Source organism: Anser brachyrhynchus, assembly GCF_964034855.1.
Source record: "Anser brachyrhynchus genome assembly, chromosome: 1".
NCBI classification, from domain to species: Eukaryota; Metazoa; Chordata; class Aves; order Anseriformes; family Anatidae; genus Anser; species Anser brachyrhynchus.
In genome coordinates this window covers 72998082-73020091 of record NC_137694.1, presented here as the reverse complement: position 1 = coordinate 73020091, position 22010 = coordinate 72998082, and the positions used below count along the sequence as shown (strand labels likewise).

Below are 22010 nucleotides of genomic sequence, written 5' to 3'. Positions count from 1 at the left end.
ATTGAAATCTAGTACATTTGTGATATTGTGGCCATGGTGTGTGCCATGAAGTAGCTCTTCATTTTGTAGAAGTGGATCTGGAATCTGAATTTCCAATTAAAAGACAAATTCCTGACTTCTGGGCAATTTTGCTTTATTTCCAAACAAATACAAGCAATTTGGTGTTGTATGTCTGAGTGTGCACGTCCTGGAATAAATACTGTGAAAATGTGATTAGCTCTTTTAATGGTATTCTCATTCTGAAAAATGTATGATGATGTGACAATGCCTGCTGTTTCTGCAAGTGATTATTGTGGAAACTCTATGGTATTGAGCCAATAGATTGTAACGATACTTGAATTCTTTGCCAGGTTTGAGATTCCCCTGCATGTGTGCAAGTGTTTGGCAGAAGTATTTAGAAAAAGCCTATACTGCTTTAATCCAAGTTAGCCTTGAGTGTGTTCAACATAAGTTAATACCTTGATAGTCTGAATTACATAGGAAAATCTTCAAAATGCACTAGTCTGCGTAGAACCCTTTTAAGAAGGGTACTTGCTTTAATTAATAGCAAAAATACAGAACAAATTTTTCAGGTGTTTTTAGGATGCATGACTATTGGCATCTTTAGTTTTGATTTTGTGTTTTTTCATGTGAAGTATCCTCAGTGGATGATGTAGCCACTGATCAAATTGCTAGCAATGAAATGGGTACTCAAGTAGTATAACTGGAACCACTTCTTGCTACAGGGCTGCTTATGTCTATCTTAGGGTGGGTTTTTGATCTTGTAATACTTACAGGTCCAAAATAGCTGAAGGTAAATTCTGGGTTTCTGGGTTTCAGCACATATAAACAGGCGTTCCCCCTCCTGTTTATACGCTCCCTTCAAGTACTGGAAGATCGCAATGAGGTCTCCCCGGAGCCTTCTCTTCTCCAAGCTAAACAAGCCCAGTTCCTTCAACCTTTCTGCATAGGAGAGGTCCTCCAGCTGTCTAATCATCTTAGTGGCCTTCCTCTGGACCCATTCCAAGAGCTTCACATCTTTCTTGTGCTGGGGGCCCCAGGCCTGCACGCAGTATTTGAGGTGGGGTCTCACAAGAGCAGAGTAGAGGGGGACAATCACCTCCCTCTCCCTGCTGGCCACCCCTTTTTTGATGCAGCCCAGGACATAGCTGGCCTTCCGGGCTGCAGGCGCACACTACTGGCTCATGTCCAGCTTCTTGTCCATCAGGACCCCCAAGTCCTTTTCTGCAGGACTGCTCTCAAGTTCTTCTTCTCCCAGTCTATATAAATACCTGGGATTGCTCCAGCCCAAGTGCAACACCTTGCTTTTGGCCTTGTTGAAACTCATCAGGTTCTCATGGGCCCACTTCTCCAGGCTGTCCGTGTCCCTCTGGATGGCATCCCTTCCCTCTACTATATCGACTGCACCGCTCAGCTTGGTGTCATCTGCAAACTTGCTGAGGGTGCACTCGATTCTGTCGTCTATGTCATTGATAAAGATGTTGAAGAGCACCGGTCCCAAGACCGACCCCTGAGGGACACCACTTGTGACCGGCCTCCACCCAGACACAGAACCGTTGACCACAACCCTTTGGCTGCGACCAGCCAACCAATTCTTCATCCACCTAACAGTCCATCCTTCAAATCCATACCTCTCCAATTTAGAGAAGAATGTGGTGAGGGACCATATCAAAGGCTTCGCTCAAGCCCAGGTAGATGATATATCAATTGCCCTTGCTTTGTCCACCGATGCTGTCACTCCATCATAGAAGTGATCTCCACCAGATTGGTTAGGCAAGGTCTGCCTTTGGTGAGGCCATGCTGGCTGTCTCTGATCACCTCTTTATCTCGTGCATGCCTTAACATGTCTTCCAGGAGGATCTGCTCCATGATCTTCCCAGGCACAGAGGTGAGGCTCACTGGCCTGTGGTTCCCCGGGTCTTCCTTTCTCCCTTTCTTAAAAATGGGAGTAATGTTTCTCTTTTTCCAGTCACCAGGGACTTCATCCGACAGCCATGATTTTTCAAATATGATGGAGAGCAGCTCGGCAACCACATCAGCCATCTCTCTCTGCACCCTGGGTTGTATACCATCTGGCCCCATGGACTTATGCACATCCAATTTCCTTAGGCGATCCTGGACTTGTTCCACTGTCACAGTGGGACAGAATCTGCTCCTCTCACCCTCTCCTCGAGGTTCAGGGTCCTGACAGACATAGGAAACTTGACCACCAGTGAAGACTGAGGCAAAGCACTTATTGAGTACCTCAGCTTTTTCCATGTCTGAGGAAGCCAGTTCTCCCATCTCATTTATCAGAGGGGGAACACTCTCCTTGGCCTGTCTCCTCCTGCCTATGTATCTGTAGAACCCCTTCTTGTTATTCTTCACATCCTTTGCCAAGTTCAGCTCCATCTGTGCCTTGGCTTTCCTGATCCCGTCTCTACACATCTGGACGTTGGAGTACATATCCAGAAAAGTCGGAGTATTTTGAGACAGGGCCTAACTTGTCTTACAGAACCGTTGTTGTTAGTGAAGTGCTTCAGGGTAGAGGAGTCCCAGTCTCAGAGAAGGAATGTCCAAAGTGTCTGGCATTTAAGATGGTATAAACTGTTTGCACTTGCTGCAAAAATTATTTATTGATAATAAAATTGATGGAATTTTACAATACTGTTTTTAGATGAGCTTAGCTTCACTTTAATTTGTGATAATGGACTTCTACATTTAAGTTGTACATTAAGGCTATGGTTTATTTGCAGACTTTGAGAGGCAGTGATGTGTTTATTGATGATTGCAAATACTTTATAATAATTGTTCTAAGTTCTTGCCAGTTTGGTCAGATTAAGGACAAAGTGGATTAAATTTGAATATGGGGAAAAAAAAGCAGGAGATTGACAAGGATCTTCCTAAGTGGTGCCTAAAGAAAAGGAAGATGACACTTACCGGCATGATCATTTCCAAACAGAAATATAATAATCATATCATACAATTTTATATTCAGATATTGAACTGTGTGTTACCAAAATTCATGGTGAGACATGCTATTACTGATATTAACAGTTGTCATATCTGTTGTGGCAGTTAGTTTGTTCATGTTTGCATTTAGTTATCACCTGAATGGCTGAACAGTTGTGAGATTGTGTAAAAGAAAAGAGTGAATTGCATTATTAGGGATAACTAACTTAGAAAAAAATCTAGGGAGTCTTGGAAGAAAACTGGAAGGGACAATAGAAGAAAGGAATGTAAGGGAACTTGCATCAGAACAAAAAACGTTGTTCTCAGGCAATTGTTGGCTGATTGGAAAGACTTGCTTGAAATTCAGAGGAAAAATGGGCATGTCCTGAATGACTGTGCCTGGAAGACAATTTAGGAAAACAGTCTTGACATATAAATACCTGAAGAGAACAGAAGAACTTAAACCACCACCTGCATGTAATTTCTTCTAAATGGCACTCCTGTTTCTCCAGAAGGATTATTGTTGCCTAACAGGGCACCTAATTATATTGCAAGAGGAAAGGTAATGCTAAAAATTTTCTTATTGGCAATAATTCTGTGTCACTAATACATTTTATTAAAGTATGGGGTGACCCTCCAACTTCATTACAGAAGGATTGCTTGTCTATTTTAAACATGTATTACTTGGATTATTGGTGCAATGATAGCTGTCTGGGATGCTGTCATGCAGAAGATAATATTTTATCTGAATAATTCCTGTAATTATAAAGTCTGTGAGTAGCCTGTTTTCTTAGCTGAGCATACACTTGAAAGGAGGCTCTAAACGCAGTAAAAACTGGCGTATAAAATTGCTTTGGGGATGAATGACATAACTGTGCAGTTAACTTTATTTTAGTATAGCATGCCAAATCTGAAAACCTTTGTTCAGTTAGGGATGTTGGATGACTGCTAGTTTGTACACGGGCAAGTATGTGGTACCCAGTTTTAACCCAGAGGAAAAACATAATGACTGTACTGTGTTGGTGCTCTTTAAGTGAGGCCTGAGAGAGGTTACTGGTGTTTGACAGCCTTCTGTCTTGAGTCCACCATTTCCCAAACGTGTTGAGTACATTTCTGTGCTACCGTGTTGAGTACATTTCTGTGCTACCGTGTTGAGAAAGCTTTTTGTGCTCATTCAGGTGATTGTTTAATGCATTTATATTAATGACATTTGGGATTGAGTTTAGTAAGAACTGAGTAGCTGTTACTTGATTAATAGGGGTGAGCTCTTTGAGGTTAATAAAGCAATGACCATGAATTTTCCACAGAAAAAGACATTTTTCTCCCCCTTGTGACAAGCAGCTTGGTAAATTAAAAAAAAAAAAAAAAAGGAAAAAAAGCATTTGAATTACTCCACATGTTTAAATGTCTAAATGTCAGTCATTCCATCTGAATTACAAATATTTTAGTCAAAGAAACGCCTGAGCCTGCTCTTGAATTCATTCAATAAATAGACCTCTTTCAGACTGAGAGAATTACAGTGTAAATCCACTAACCCATGCTCCCTTCTGTGCTCAAGTTTAGCAGCAAAGCTGCAGTACACCTCTGCCATGTTGAAGTTCTCTTTCCACAAAATACTCTGAATTTGCCCTAACAGCATGAAGGGATATCGGAAATAAAACAACATTAAAGCCATTCAAATAAATGACCTGAGTATGTTTTATAAAGCAGCTATGTTATGTATCCACTTACTTTTAATACACTGAATTACTCTCACTGGGTATATGAATAATTAACTTGGATTTACTATAGTCCATCTAGAGGCAGTTGTAAAACAGCTGCATGGAGCTGAGTGTACATATTTTTTTTTCCCCGTTTCTGCTCTGAATTGGTTTTGGGTTGGGGAGGAGAACTAGTAAAGGACTGTGTACAAGGCAAGGGCTCTGAAAAGCTGATATTTTCAAATAGAAGCTGTCAAAGAGGATGCGTTTGTTTCACTGAACTTAACAACAGTTTATGAAAGCTGTTTTGGTGGAAATTTTAGACACTCAGAATATGCACTCACATTAATGTTATGTTAGAACATAAGAAGTTAGAAATTGAAGTAGACTTGAGAAAAATATTGACTTGACCATCTGGCTAGATTGTATTTATTAGATGACAAATTAAATTAATGGTATGCAGAAATAAACCTTTGAATAGGAAGTGATTGGCAGTGTTCATTTATTTTTTAAAGTCTGCTGTGTTAGTAGCATGCTGGTTATTTAGATCATTTTAAAGAACTGTTTGCTTATTCCACTGATAATTCTATAAGGCTTAGTGAATTTGATTAACAAGTTGTCTTCTGATTCTAGAGTTACTTTTTTAGAGCTGATAATGTCAAAAGTGAGTGAGAAGAACTCAGTTACCAGTGAAGAAATGAATGTGTTCATGAGAATTGCTGACTTCCTTGCAAGCTGTTTCCGAGATAAATGTGAAGCTGTACTCAAGTTAACATCTGCAGCAGATGCAGAAGATGAGGTATGACTAATTAAAGCAAACAAGCAAACAAACACAGAATTGGAATCTGAAGTGGGTTCATTGCCACTAGTACCTAAAATCACGGTTACTTCTTAACCACATTCACAAGTTTTCTTTCTTGGAAAAGCAATGGTAGGATTCACAAGAGAATATGTAAGACAGCAGCCTAATTTTGCTTTTGAGGATGACCAAGGATCTGATACTTTGAGACAGAAACAAATCTACCACAATGTTAAAGGTCTCAAAATTTTAAAAATGTTCAAGTTGTCACATGCTTGGATTTTAGTATCATTATTTATTTACTAGGGATCACTTCTATACTTCTAGTCTGTCAATTATATTTTATTCAAAGATGTATCAGAACTTAAAATATTTATTTCATAGGTGGAAAGCAGCATCTATTTTTTTTTCTTCCTTAAAATTGGGGTAAAAATTAGGTAAATTCCGTTTAGCAGTACTAAAGTAAGTAAATCTTAGGGCTTTTTTGTTTGTTTGTTTTTGTTAAATAACTGGTGGTCATTTAATATTTCATTCATCAGTAAGCTCCCAAATATTATTTTTGACAATGCATTTGGCTGCTTTTTTGACAGGTGATTTCCAAGTCATTTCAGGACCCAGAACATCAAGTTCTGATCATGGAAAGCTGTTTGTGTGAGTGGCTCAATATAGGGAAGCTGTCTGAAATGTGTGGTGATCCTTCATGGAAGTGAGGGCTTTAGTTACGGACTCTTCCCTGTTTCCCGATGATCTGGGGCTCTTTAGTGGGCCTTGCATGCTTCTAACAAGGTGATACTCCTGGGGCCAGCTTGGGTCCACAGCATCAAGTTGCAGAGCTTGCAGGGTTCTTAGTGGCAGATAGCTCCTGTCTCCTGAGCACACAGACACTTGCCCGAACTCCAGTCCAGTTGGAAGAAATCTATTATTGCTTCAGACTTAATGAACTGGTTCTGCTGAGGATAGCCACAGTGAATTCCCTTTTTCCTGACTTTTATAGGTCACAAATGGCTTGTGGGCTGCATTTTGGGAGTATCTGATGCAGAGCTGCGTTCTGGATGGCCTTGTTTTATTTCCTCTTTATGAAGTATCCAAGAGTTGCTGGCTACTTGGCACACCATATAGTACAGTAAGGAGGTTTAGGCTATCGAAGGGTAGAAAGATCTTTTCCAATAATCTGGTGTCCTGTTATTCCTTTTACTTTCAACAAGCTGCTTAAAGACCTAACAATGCCTTTGGGAGCACAGAAAACAACTGACACTGTAACTTGCAGTGACCTTATTTGTGTTGTGCTAGGTCATTGTATTCTGAGCAGGCGGTGCCAGTAATATTGGTCTCAGTTCTTGATGTCTTCCATATAGTTTTACATCTTTTCAGCTCAACTGAGGGCAAGTTGTTTTTTTAAGACAACTAGCCAGAAAACTCAAAGCCTGAGAAACCAAATACACTTCAGTCAAGCATATGCTTAGTTAAACACCAATTCTTGCCAATTAATTATGCTTTGTTTCAGAAGTATAATTAATGTATTTTCATATAATTCAAAAAATACATTTAAAAAAGAAGTTACAGCTAGCTTTTGTCTTGACAGATGAACACTGGCGTGCTGAAATTGCTACTATGCATGTAGTTGGAAGCTTTTATCATTAAAGGAAATTAATCTGTAATAGTTTAATTTGTAGAAACTCTTCTCAACAGCTGTCATAGCTGTAATTTATGATAAAAGTGAAACATATTTATCTTTCTATGCTTTTACATAATCATGCTAGCGCTGTGCTTCCTGATTTTTTCCTAGTTTAAGTAGGTGCAAGATTTTTACATGTATGTTGAGAAGTGTTATGAAGAGATACCAAAAACCACCTTAGAAGGAGATGATAGCTGGGTGTGAAAGAAAAAGAACACACAGGAGTCTTTCCTTATTTGTCTAAGGAGGACAACTTCCACTTCTCCCACTCTCCCTGAAACTCAACTGACTGCATAGTCTAAGTTACAAAACTTAATCGACTACTTCTGGAAAACGTATCAGCTTCTCAGTAAGAGGAAATATACTGAGACAATTTTATCTTTTTTTATTCATTTTTCTTTTTTTTCCTTTCTAATCCTACGTGGTTGCTTTCCAAGAATTCCGTGGTTTCAGTTCTTGGAAAAAAACTTTTGTTTGTGCCTAGTAGAAGGAGGTCTCTGTCCAACTTGAAGGTGCTAGGACAGCAGTATTTACAATATTACTGTATAACTTTCCCTGCTTGACACTGACTTTTTATCCTTCTCTCATATAAAAATGACATATGATAAGTTGAGCACCACTATTTGGTGGGTAATGTGGGTCATTTAATGACCCCAAAGTAAGTCATAAAGAGTTGAATAAAGGGAGATAAATGTCAAGGATAACTTTTAAGAAGTGTGTGTTATTTGTATATTGTTTATATATATTTATTCATGACACATGCTTGCCGTGGGAAAAGAAAAAAGTTATTAAAACTTTCATACTAAAAGTGATGAAAAATTGCACCAATTTCTCTTTGATTAGGTAAATATTGTAGGTTTTGCCTAAGAGTTAACTTAAAAAGAAAAAAATTGTACATGTAGGGTTTGTCATTTAAAAATGTTTTAGGCAACATCTATGATGTTAAACTAAAGTCTGCCTTGACTTCACTTTGTCCCTGAAACCAAGTGCTTTGGTCAGGCAATGTCTGTACTAGTAAGCTGTCTTAGCCTCCAAAACTAGGAGGTCACATTTGAAAACTGTCTTATGGGAATAGTCCTTGACCTGGCCTGACTCCCCAAATGTCATCTCGGTGTCCAGTCCAGTTTAATTTGTTATATGTAGACTCTGCTTTTTTTTTTTTTTTTCCTAAGGAGCCTCAGGTCTTGTAGCTTCCATCTTAAACCAATGAAAAGCTAATCATATGCTTCTGCAGTGCTTAAACCAATGTTTAAAATAGCTTTTCCATCATAAGCCTGACTTCAACATCAGTTTGGTTTCACTAACTTTCAACTATATTTGTAAAATAAAACCCTTCCCTTGATTTTGAGTTATTTCATCTCTTTTTAAGAAACCCTTTTCTGGATCTCTCTCAAAATGTGTTTTATTTAAAAACTTGTCAATCATTTCCTTACTCTTCAGATTATATCCAAGTGAAGATGTCTGTCAGGCTTCAAAATACTTTGTTTTTTCAATAGTATCTTGTTGCTAAGCTTGATAAGAGAGCATCCTACCTTGTTGACTTTCTTTTCTGCAGGAATAGAGGAAAAAGAAACCCGGGGGAAAAATAACCACAGAGATTTGTGGGGTGGGGAGAAAAGGAAAATCCACACCTTAGTCATAATGTCAGCTGCTACAGAGCTTGTTTTATGTAAGTGCGCAGTGGGGCACACATAGGCAGTAAGGGCTGTTGATTTATAGTTGCCTATTGATACTAGTTTGCATTACAGCTGTGAAGCGCAACTCTTCCCAGAGGGGTTGTGGAGTTTCCCTTTTTGGAGATACTGAAAAGCCATCTGGACATGGTCTTGGGCAACCTGCGTTAGGTGGCCTTGCTTGAGTTACGGGGGGGTTTGGACCAGATAACCTCTAGAGGTTCCTTTCAACCTAAACCAATTTGTGGTTCTGTGATAACTATTTGTTGCTCAAAGACAAGCATTAAGCATATGAGCTGAAAGAGTCTTTTGGTTAAGCTGCTGTCTTGTTACAATGCAAAATGAGATGAAAAATGCAAATATTGGCTTACTTTCTCTGAAATACAGTTGGGGTATTCAATGTTTATGCTAGTACAGTGAACAATTTATTCAAAAACTGTTTTGCTGCTGTTAAAAGCAATTTATTGAATAATTAGGGCAAGATGGATTGTACACCTGTGTGAGGAAGAAAGTAGAAATACGGTTTTAGCATCTGGACTATATAGCCATTTGCTGTCATTCAAAGACTGTTGGAAGGGGCAAAGAATGAATATAATCTTAGTCCTTAATCACTAAATAATGGTGCCAATTATTTAAATTATACTATATTGTTTATTTGGATTCAAAGTATTATGCTATTGGTATGTAAACATCTTTTTATCCTGGATATGAAGAAAAAAAGACATGCAGGAATAATTAATGAAACCTGTGTCTGAACCTTTTTAGGGCTACTTCTAGTTTACATACTGTACCTTCCATAGAATTATCTTGCAGTCGTGATGTGGTTCGTGAGTAATATGCGGTGTTCAAAATTATGCTGTTCAATCCTAAGGTAGTTTCTGTAAGTGCTGGATTGTCATTCTAAGCACGCATCAACTCAACCCGTGAGAAAAAAATAGTTCTCTGGTTGAATAAATAATACGCAAATAAAATAGTGTGTGTCATACCTAACCAAAGTGCTGCATCTATGATCCCAATCCTATTTACCCAAGAATAATGTAAATTCTCACAGCCAAAGTTCATTTGACCACAGAACTTTACAGAATTCCTGCGGATAACAAATTAGTGTCTTGCAGATGGTGTTTGTGTCTTTAAAGTGGGACGGTCCTACTGAATAAACTTAAAGAAAACATTTATACAGAAATAATTTTCTCAGCTAGTAATTTTCTGCATTTGGAAGATACTGTGTTTTTGTTTAAAAAAAAATCCCATATTGCTCTCTTTTGTTTTCCCCATGATTTTTTAGGGCACACTTAACACTGTTAGTAGAAAAAGGAATTACTGCAATGTAATACATTATTGTAGAAAGACACCCTTATTTTAGACAAATTTTCTTGGCAGTTGAGAAGACCTGCAAAGAAACTGAGGTGCTGAGAATTCCTGTCCTCTAGTAGATTGTCGTATTTTTATGTTCTTATGTGATCCCTCGTAAAACATTTTCAGAAATGTAGTTTTCATCTATAGGAAGCCCTGGTTACAGTTCGACTTCTTGATGTTCTTTGTGAAATGACATCAAACAACGGCCAACTAGAGCATCTACAGGCTTCGCCCGGTTTACTTGAAACAGCAATAGGTAAGTGAAAGCTGCAGAGTTCATTAGCTGTTGCCTGGCTTCAAATCATGTTGCTCAGTAAATGAAAACATGTTTTTTGCAACTGGTGGTAATTACGATTCTGACCTTTTAATAAAATAAATAAATAGGAGATTGAATTAATCTACATTTTCAAATATTTGATTTGTTCTTGGAATTTTTTTGCTGCTCTACTTGCTCTGTTGACCGCTATTACCCAACAAAGCCTTTATTCAACTCTCAGCAATACGCTATTTATACAGTAAGAGTTGTGCAAAAGGACAACTGCTTCCTATGTTCTTCCACTGACTGAATGCGTGTGGAAGAAGTTCCTCAAGAAGAAGAAAAAGGACTTTTCCATGCCTGTTCCATTCTGTTTCCCAAATTCCTGAAATTAAGTACAGTTTGAAAGTTCTTAGCCAAATTTTGTGATTTTGAAAGGTTAGTTTAAAAGAAGCTTTCTTTTGCCAAGAAACAACAAACTTAAGGTTTGTACACATATAAAAGGAAGCCAGGATGGTCCAGAAAGACCCTATATACTCAAGGAGGAAGGGGGATGTGCATATGTATATAAGTCAGTATATGTACATATACTGACTTGTGCCTTTCTAAATGGTAGCACTTTCTGAGGCTGATATATGGTACCATTTTCTGAATAACTTGTAAAAATTTGATGGATATTAAAGAGAAATGTTAAGTATTTTGCCTTAAAAAATGGCTGAAACAGATATTAATTATGAATATTTTGGGGTAGTCTGTGTCCTTGCTGCAAAAAAAAAAAAAAAAAGCCAAAAAACCAACAGCAACACATCTCTGTTTGATGACAGGTGTATAACTTTGCCGCTTACATTAAGATGACTGAAGTAAGGTATATCTTATGTGTGTGTGTTTTGAGGAAATGCAATATTGTGCATTGTATCATCTGAATGCTTGTATATGTCTTTCTATGCAAAAGAATTTCAAGGAGTTGCAGATCAGTAAGTTTAGCAACCAGTTTAGGCCAGTCTTGCTGTTCTTCCACCTTTTTCTGCGCTGTAGATGCGTTCCTCATTGCATTTTATCTGGACTATAATAAAACTTTGAGTTTTATTGGATTTGTTGTGTTCGTTCTTAAATCTTTTCTTCTGCTTGTCCCCCTTAAGGGAAGGGCAGAAGGTTTGGGAATACCACAGAATTCCTTGTTTGTGTGTGGGAAAATAGCAAGATCATAAGGAAAAAAAGCATGCAAAGTGAGCGTGATGAGAAGTATGCAGAATAATGCTGATTTTTCTGAATTTAAAAAAAACAAGCGAATTTCCATGAAAGAAGATTGAGTTATCAGCTACTTTCCAATGACATTATTTAGGGGCTACTACTCTTTGATTGTTTCCTTCTTTCCAAGGGTCAGGAGATCTTGGTTTTCCTAGTTCAAAAATTGGAACAAATATAAGTGCTAACTCTCATATGGGAGGCCACAATAGGGCCACTAGGCCCTATTACAGCTTTATATTTAAAAATACCAGAGACTTAGTTAACTCCAGATCAGCACAGAGATTCTTTTTTCTTCTAGGTTCAGACATTTGTGAATGAAATAATCCTATGAGGACTTAGAAAGTTTCTTCTAATTTAAGTCCAGGAAATCTAGTGTACATTCTGCTATGGATGTTGTCATATTTGGAGCAGAAAGAGCATAGGGTTTAATTACTAAATTGATCAGTGATATAACCTGTTTTTGCTACATTTTTATTGTTCCAATGAAGTTGCCTGAAGCATCAATTTGTCATTCAGTTGTCTGAGGGACAGTGGCATGTTGGGCCACCTGTTAGTATTGCAGGTTGCTTTAAAGGAAAAGTACTTCTTAATTTTTAAATATTGGTACAGCCTTTAGTGAATTCACTTCTCAGCTGTATGAATTCTCAGATGTTCATATGATTTCAACTTTTCTTCATGGTCTGGTCTTTGTAGAATGTTGTTTTCACAGATTATGAAACGTACTATATGAGTTTCACTTCTTCCTGGTTTCTCTTCTGACCATCTCAGGAAAAAAAAAAAAAAATCCTAGTTGCTCTAAACTAGCATTTACCATGCATATAAATTACTATTTCCCAGTTGACAGAATTATGACATTCAGTGTTTTATCATGATGCATCAAGGTGCTAGATGTACTGGAAATCCTTTCTCATCCTACAGAGCTGGAACAGGCTGGAGAAGAAAGAAAAAAGTTATTCTATAAGTTTTGTTGATGTGAGAAGTTTGAACTAAAACAAGTTTTCTAGAAAATGACTTTTTTAAACCAAGAAGCAGATTGCATTTATGATGCCAGAATTATCAACAGCCCACAAGTTGTGACTGTGCAAATAAAGATGGTTGGAACCAGCCTTCAGCCTTCATGTGTAAACTATGTAAGTGTGTGAAAGGGATTCCAGAATACCTTCTGACCTTGGGGACGGCCTTGTATGGTATATACTGACACAAATTAAGAAATATAAATTAAGGAAACTTGTGAAGTTCTTTTGATATATTCCTAGATGTATGAAATCATGTTGACTTTCTTGAGTGAAACAATTAAGAAATGGTAGTAAAGCTCTTTGCAAAGTAATACTAATTTTCATTTGGTAATGAAATAAAATGTTCTTGTTTTCTGTAGATATCCTGAGATTAACTCATCTTGCTGGGAAACAGGCTGTAAATATTTTCACTGCTACACATGCAATGACAGGGCAAGAAGAAATTTCACATCCAGCTGTGGGTTTTAAATCTCATCTCATTCGTTTGATTGGAAATTTGTGTTACAAAAGTAAGGGAAACCAAGACAAGGTAAGTTTATGCTTTTTTCTCACAAAACCCTCACATGTGAACAGATGTCTACATTAATCCACGACTTTAATTACTGATTAAAAGATACTGTTGTTCTACAAATAGAGGTTAAAACTAGGTTTGTAAAAGAGGTGATTTTTTTGGAGTGTACTTGAAGTACTGTAACAGGTATGTTAACTTTTTAACAGCGGTATAATGTGTGCCTGTCTACACTTTGCATCAGTCCTGTAGACTGCAAGTCAGTACCTGATTTCTTTATTGTTTTCATATTTGCATGTTGTTTAAAATGTCTGAGACTAAACTTCAACCTCACTTTGAAGGAAAATAGGTGGCAATTATTGCACAAACTTAATTTTAATCTTTAAATTAGTCCCTATTGATTTTTTATTTCCCTTTAATTTTTCATGCCCTTTAAAAAATGTAGGTCTGCTTCCTTCAAATCACTTTGATCCCTTTATCTTTGGAATTCCTTTATGGAAAATCAGTTTTGCTTTCCAGTGAGGAAAAAAAGGGGAATAGCAGAATGTTCTTAACTATGAAACTTTTTCCTCCAAGATTTGTTAGACTAATTTAATTTCAGCAGGAAATGCAGTAATTAAAAAATGTTGTCTTATGGTTCATCTGAGCACTTAAGAAAATCAAACAGGTTGCTGTGTACAGGGAAATATGTACACAGTTCCCTTTATTTCATTATTTTATTAATTTGAATCAAAGTTTTCACCTGCTCTCAAAGAAGCAGTTTTTAGGCTAGAAAATGAAAAGCATACAAGAGAGACTGTATAGAATGAGTAGAGAAGATAATGGAGTACTTTTACTTCCCTCTTATGGTGCTTAAATGAGGCCCATGTCAGCAAGTACTAAAAATACAATAATTAATACTGGTTACTCTGCAGGAAGTTGCATATGATGAGATACTGAGTCTAATTCTGTGTTACCAAGGAGCTATCAAGATAGTGAGTACTGAAAAATCAATCTGCTAGAAGCTTGTTTCATAAATATTTTCTTTGTGATTTCTTCATTTTACAGAGGTGGTGCTTTGTTTTGTACTGATGCCATCAAATCTGTTTTCAACTGCTGCAGTGTCTACCAAGATAGACATTTATAATCAGCAGTAGGGCATTTTCATGGTGTATGACAGACAGCTCCAGTTTAGTCTTTTTATTTTTTCCTAGAGGATGGAAAGATGGAAAATCTGATAAATGCTAGCCTGTTTCACATGTGATAATAATACAGGCATATGGATGAGAAATATGGTGATGATGATCCCTTTTCCCATTCATGTTTCCATACAGAATAAAGAATTTGAATATTCTGAAAAATTATTAATCCTCTTATATGCTCTTGTTTAGCTCTGTCTCTGACCCTTTATGATGTAATAGGTGTTTAAGTAAATGAAATGTGTTTTTGTGGAATACCTTATGATATTGGGGGTGGGAGGTGGAGCTTGCTTTCATTTTGAAAGTGATGATTCTACTACTTATGTTCATTTTTGCTGGCATTTTCAAAGGCCCCTGGAGCAATTAGGCATGCAGACAGTGATTTCAGTGGAAGATGGATATTAACTTGCCTTAAACTGCTTGCAAATATTATTGCTTTATGCTGTCATGAAAATTACTTAGATTCTTGTGTGTGATATCATGGAATGCTATTTGAGTGCTGTTGAAACTTCAGAAATGCCAACGGTATGATAACACGTGTATACCTTCAGCATATCTCATGCATTTTAAATTTCTTCTAATAAATGCACTTGTCATTGTTAAGGCAGTGTCCATACATAAACACGTGCTTGTGAAGATGAGGCAAATAGCCCCCATCTCACTGCAGAAATAAGAAAACTGCAGTTTTGAGACGTGAATGAATTTTTCAAAGTGATGCATGTGTCATACCTAGAACTGAATGGAAATAAGTTGGTTCCTGAGTTCCTAAGTCTCTCTTCAGACTCCTTCTTCAGAATAATATCTCACAGTGTAGGTCTTACTTTTATATACGGTACTGCATCTACAGAGCAAAAGTAACATAAAATGCAAGGTGGGTTGTGTTTTATATAACAAACCAAGTATCTTATTAACGTGGCTGAGACCTTGGGCTGTACCATTGGCTGTTGCTTTTGCGTGACTTACTGTGGCACAAGCTGGGAAGTGACTTCCTCTTCAGTCAGTTTTGCTGTTTGCCTGACATGAGACGATCACATGTGGCTTATGAGAAACTGTTAAACAGAACTGTTAATATCCTGACTCTCTTTAACGAGCTGAGGCTTTCACACTTGTTTTATCTAATATTTCTCTGTAACTTTCAGTCCCGGTAGACCTCTTTTCCCAGTAACAATAATAAAGCATTAATAAATGCAGTAATCACACCCTTAATAATAAAAGCACTAATATAATAGGAGCTATATGTGTTTTAAACAGTGTAACCTTAGTGATCCATGCATGGCATTGGCCTGCCTGACTTGTTCTGAAAATATAAGTACCTCCCAATGACTCTGGGCTCAAACGGTGGGTTGGACTAAGCCGTCTGAGTGGACAGAGTTGCATTACTGTTTCTGGGGCATCTTCAAGAGCCAAGTGATAACCTGCATGTTCTCCGGGAAGTGGGTCTTGAGCCAGCCTACACCTCATGCAGTGTGTGTCCTGAAGCATGACGGTGCAGTCCTACTGCATGGAGAACTAGTGACAGTTCTGTTGCTTTAAAACAGAGAGTGCCAGTAGTGGGAGGATAATTACTCTGCAAATGCTTCTTCTCTGTCTCCGTTTGTGGTCTCCACGTGCTGTAAGAACAATAGTTGCAGGGTCTTAGTGTACTGTTTTGGCAGTTGTGAAAAATCTTGTAATACTTTGGAACAGCAAAATATCTTACCAGTGCTTTATTACTTGTTCATTTTGTTTTAAAGTTATTTGTTTTTATAATGCATTCTTTAGCTTCTATTCTGTTAGAATTAGGAATGCATTCCTTACAACTTTCTTCCTCATAGTTTTACTTACGCTATTGTGACAAGTTCTGAAGATATAAGGGAGTGGACAGAAATTCAAGCTGTAAACTGAGATGCAGTTATAAAAATTGGTCTTGCCAAGCTTACTGCCCACTTCCATGTTTTGTTAGGCTGGATGGTTTGATATTTGTAAGAAAAGTGTTTGATAACGTTCAGTATGGACTGATACAAGTTGGGTACATTCTGTCAGCAGTACATTCCGGCATCTCTAACATGCCTTACAGAAAAAAGGATTGTCATTGCATGGTTTTTACTGAGTGCTGTCATAATTAAGAATAAGCAACCAGTAATATTTGAGGTAACTCTTTATAAGGTATGATTATTTCCTTTTTTTCTTTTACTGAACAGTCCTGAATTGCAGACGTATTTCCAGGAAGAGGAGAGAAGAACAAATAAAGTGGTTGTATGCAAGATACCAATTGTCGAGCTAATTGCATGTTGAACTTGCAAAGATCCTGCACTGGGTGTGCAGTTCTGTGCTTTCTGTGCTTCGCTGTAGGAGGAAAAGCTGTCAAGTTATTGTCATTCATGTGGGTGTGGTGGTTTTACTCAGGTGGGCAGCCGAGCTCCACCACAACCGCTCTCTCACTCCCCCTCCTCAAAGAGGAATGGGGAGAAAATATGACGAAAAGGGCTCAAGGGTTGAGATAAGGACAGGGAGGTCGCACAGTAATTATCGTGACGGGCAAAACAGACTCAGCATAGGGAGACAGTAAAATTTACTGCCTGTTACTATCAAGCTAGAGAAGCGAGAAACAAAGGAAAGAAACCAAAAGCACCTTCCCCCCCATCCACCCTCTTCCACCTCCTTCCCCCGAGCGGCGCAGGGGAACAGGGGAATGGGGGTTATGGTCAGTCTATAGAGCTTCTTCTCCGCTGCTCCTTCTTGGTCACTCTTGTCCCCTGTGCTGTGGGGTCCCTCCCATGGGATGCAGTCCTTGCTGAACTGATCCGGCGTGGGCTGCCCACAGGCAGCAGCTCTTCAAGAACTGCTCCAGATATGGCTCCGTACCACGGGGTCCATCCCTCAGGAGCAAACTGCTCCAACCTGGGTCCCCCATGGGCAGCAGCTCCTGCCAGGTCACTTGCTCCTGCGTGGGCTCCTCTCCACAGGCTACAGGTCCGGCCCGGAATCTGCTCTGGCAGGGGTCTTCCACAGGCTGCAGCCTCCGTCGGTGCAGGTTCACCTGCTCCACCGTGGTCTCTTCCATGGGCTGCAGTGTGGAACCCTGCTCCACCGTGGTACTCCATGGGCTGCAGGGGGACAACCTGCTTCACCATGGTCCTCACCACAGGCCGCAGGGGACTTCTGCTCCAGCGCCTGGAGCACCTCTCCCCCTCCTTCTTCACTGACCTTGGTGCCTGCAAGGCTGTTCCTCACTCCTCTCACTCTCCCAGCTGCTGTGTGGCGCAGCGTTTTTTTTTTTTTTTTTTTTTTTTTTTTTTTTCCCTGTCTTAAATATGCTCTCACAGAGGTGCAAAACAACATCACTTATTGGCTCAGCTCTGGCCAGCAGTGGGGCCCTTACCAAACATGGGGCAACTTCTAGATCTTTCTCACAAAAAACACCGCTATGGCCCCCTGCTACCAAAACCTTGCCACGTAAACCCACTACAGTGCTTCTTTCACAAAGATGCATTTAATTAAATATATAGGAAGGAAGGAGGTGAACTCTCAGGCTGACCAAGGAGTGGAGTTTTGGCTGGTGGTTGATGAATGAAGCTGTCAAAAGAAAAAGTGAAAATTCATTTGTTTTGCCTTCTGAGCACCTCAGTGTTGCCATGTGGACATAATCTGTGCTGTTTACTCGGGGGGATGCCTTAGGCATTTATTTTCAGATGACTAATTTTGTTCCCTATTGTGATACTGCTCTGAACAACCTTATTAACTTTCCCTAAAGTGTTGTTTATATTGTTAGATGTTTATGCAGTATGACTTGTTTAATATAACTGATTTCATTTAGTAGTAAATGTCATCAGTTCTTGAATAATGAACAGAATAATGTAGACATTACTCTACATTGTTTCCTTCCTCTTCCCTCTTCCCTCTTCCCTCCTTCCTCCTTCTTCTTTTATAAAAGGAGAGGAATTGCCTAGACTTCAATCACATAACCTTGCTGGAGTTAGTAAATAGGGAACTGAAAAGAAGTAGAAGGATTAACAAAGTTTAATTGCCATCTTTATTCACTCTTCAACTCTAGTTCACTGTTACATCTGAGATCAAACGGGGGAATCTGAATCGCCTAGGGTTTCTGTCCAGTGAAAACCGTCACTGAGGGATGCAAAGTTGTCTGGAATAAACTAAATTTGAGACAGGGGCTGTGTTCATTGCAAAGGTGAAGCAGCCAGCTGGCAGAACAGCAGCATGATGAGACCATTCTGTACAGTTACCTTTTGAGAGAGATCCTGAAGGGAAAAATCGTGGTGTTTCTGAATGCAAGGTTAAGCCTAACTTAGTAAGAACAAAGCAGTTAGCTTGGGTTTGGAGCTGTAATCTGGTTGTGCTGGCTTTGATGTCTTTCACTGTCATTACCGATATGATAGTTTATTACTACTTGCTTACTTTGTCTAGTAGTAAAGTTAATATGCTGGGCCAATTTGATACCCACTGAGAGATCTCTGTCCCCTGCAGACTGGTGAATCTGCATGGGTATGATTTCGAGATGTCTCTTAATCAATGTGACACAAACAAACTGATCACTTTAGAAGGAAGGAAAGCAATCCATATCCTTATGCCAAGAACATTTTGGTTAATTGGGATGCTGATGGACACGCTGATAGGATATTGATTTCAGAATGTGTTTTATTGGTAATGTTATTCAGTTGTTTCTGTAGGAGAAAATATGGAGTTGTCTTTGGTATCTGACTGGCACCTTCTTACCTAAATGGTATCATTCTAATAAGGTGAACAATTTATGAGGGAAATTTTTTTGACAGGCCTGTTTATTATTTGAGGTGACAGCAATAGTTCTGCTAATATATTTTTTTTCTTCTTTTCTCAATGCAACAGTGAGAAAGGAAGTTTTGGGTTTTTTTTTGTGAGAAAAGGAAAAAAAAAAGCTTCTACAGTTTACATTAGTCTTAACCAAAGTAACAAGTAAAAGATTTGGATGCCGTTTAACATAACCTGGATTTTTTTAATATACATTTAAGACAAATTGTTTTATATAAGACTTGTCCCTTAATTTGAAGACTGTTCTGCCTGAAAATATGAACAAGATTTGTCTTGTTTGGAATTCAGTTTTCCTTTCTCTCCTTTGCTGGGGCAGGGTGTGCAGTGAATCCAGTTAGAATGCAATTAGAAAAAGATGCCAGTATTCATAGATCAAATTGTCACCATTCAGGTTCTTAACTTAGTTCTTTTGCTGTAGTGACTATAAAATAGAAGGTTTCGAACTGAAGACTAATATCTTGCTTTATTTTTACAAACGGCTTTCTCACCTGAGTTTGTCTTGAAGATTGTATGTGCTTATCTGTTACAGTTGTTCAGGTTTAACTTAACTATTTTAAGTAATTATATTCCTCCCGGCATGGCATGGGAGTATTTGGAGTTACTTACAACGAAGATCATCCCACATTTATCTACATACAGTGTTGAGAGAGGGAGAATAGAATTAAACTGCTGATACATAATTTCTAAAGGAAGAAATCAGTGTGTTTGTTTTTTCCTAATGTAAAACATTCCTAAAATTGAAGCATTTCTTGGTTTAAAGTTGAGCAAAGAAAAGAGGAGTCTTTTGGATCTGAACTCTGTAAAGTGGTGAACTGTTGCATGCTTAACTGTAAAAATATGCAGAGTTTCACTGACTGAAATGTTTGGATGGGACCATTCTGGTATTGTAGCTATCCGTATGTTTCGAGGCTTTGCTAAAAGAATGTTCAGGGTGCTGCAGGACTGAGCCCTTTAACTAAGTTTTGTCTAGCTATAGCACTGTAAAAGTCATCATTAAAGCTTAAAATCAATTTTCTCACACAAGTGCTTTAAAAGCCTAGGTTTTGCTATGGAAATGAGCTATGTGCCTACATAGTATTGAGATACCACCAGTAGAAAGTTTGAGGGTCTTTAAAGTATCTGTTGCAACATATAATGTAACTGTTTCTAGTCCTATACATGTATGGATTTTATGTTAGTCTTCAGCTCTTATCCCAATCAGAAAGTCTTAGTGAAGTGCCAAATCCACTAAAGATTTTCATCCACGTGCTGGAGACTGTCTAAAAAAAGTAATTAAAAAAAAAAAAGAGATCTCTAAGTGGTGGAACAACATGAGCAATAAAGTGTTGGTGTTTATTCCCTGAGATCAGAGATGCATGCCTCATGCAGTATAGTTTATAAAGTGCTGAATTCTGTTTATGCAAATGTCTTTCATTTGTTGTTAGAGACTAATACAATGCTCTGTTCTGTTATGTTGCCCCTATATAGGCAACAAGTTAATGTTCAATCATGTCCTGTCCCTACTCCCCACTCCCCTCCACCAATGTTTGGCGACTGATCCAGTGGCTCCTTGTGACTTGTACATTTTGACCCATTACACTTGAAGCCTTGATCATATAGTGCATTGAAACTTTTCTCTTGCAAATAACTCAGGTGCACTAGGTGCAGTCACATTTTCATATTAAAGATAACTTTAATAGCTCATAATCTATTTTTGTTGTTTTTTCTTAGTTTTTATTTTAAACACTTTCCAGTTAGTATATAAATTGTATACTATGTACGCACATCTTCACATATTGATTGTCTGGATATCCTCAATGATCAGGTGAAGGTTGGCATATGCAGAGTACCCTATTTCCTTTCTAGTACTGATTATCATTGGCCTGCTTCATGTGGAGGATTACTCTAATCATCTAACAGGTAAAGGAGTATAAAGATCAATCCATATATTATGTTCTCAAGAATCATAGGCTGAGACTCTGACCAAACATCAAATATACACAAACGTAATCTAGATTTTCTTCTGGCTATGTGAATGTGGCTGTTGAATAATGGTTTTATGCAACATACATTTGCCAGAAGCAAGAACAGAACTTGGATGTTATGGAGTAAAAGAAACATTGTGCAAGGAGGATTGTTCTTTTGATGTTCATAGTGTTTTAAATTAAGATGTTGGATTGCTCTAGAAGTTTAAATCAAAGCAATTAATTTTAGTGCACAGAAATAATAGAAAAGAGTAAAATGGCTAGATGTCTTCTGAGATTCAAAATTGAAACAAGATGACTCTGCATACATTTCTAAACAGTCAGTACCAACTTCTAGGCCTGTTGACCTGTTCTTTTTTTGAACCCTGTTTAGTGTTGAACCTTATTACTATAGTGGTGCAGCACAGGACTCTTTTAAAGTGAAAGCTCAGTGTGCCGTAGTCAAACAGTTGTTTCCATACTTTTTTCAAGCAGTTATAATAAGCACTTATTCCAAGTGCTTGAAGCTGCATATATAACATTGATATTTAATGTGCCTGTTCAAGACAAGTAGTTTGTGGACTCATTTTAATGCAGACCAAAATCTAAAAAGATATTGACCTTTATAAGGAAGAATTCTCAGAAGTTCCTACAACTTATTTCTCAGTCTAGTAGGCTGAGTGATATTCATAAGGCACGTGGCAGACATGAATTAAATTCAGTGTTTGCTGGAGAGCATTTCATTCTGTTACAGGCTTTTTAGACTTGGTTTATAGAACGGCCTGGTATAATACTTACCTGGAATGTGCACTGTGTGGCAGTCATTGTTGCCTGGAATCGTCTCTGTAAAACCAGAATAAATCAGCATACCTGTATAATGTGTGGTTTATAATAAGATGTCCTTGGATTTTGCAGGCAGTTCCTACAGTGTATTACTTTTAC

At 38.2% G+C, this 22010-nt stretch overlaps 1 protein-coding gene across 9 annotated transcripts in view; it reads left to right on the top strand.

Moving 5' to 3' along the window:
• ATXN10 (ataxin 10) overlaps positions 1-22010 on the top strand; it is a 124870-nt gene that overhangs the window by 59752 nt on the left and 43108 nt on the right. For 7 of the 9 annotated variants that reach the window (XM_080576598.1, XM_080576596.1, XM_080576594.1 and 4 more), the window contains 4 exons: positions 5265-5430; positions 6425-6553; positions 10282-10390; positions 13014-13183. In XM_080576598.1, coding sequence (XP_080432724.1) covers positions 5265-5430; positions 6425-6553; positions 10282-10390; positions 13014-13183 — 574 coding nt within the window. The remainder of the gene's footprint in view (positions 1-5264; positions 5431-6424; positions 6554-10281; positions 10391-13013; positions 13184-22010) is intronic. The other 2 variants (XM_080576601.1, XM_080576599.1) reach the window with 1 other exon arrangement.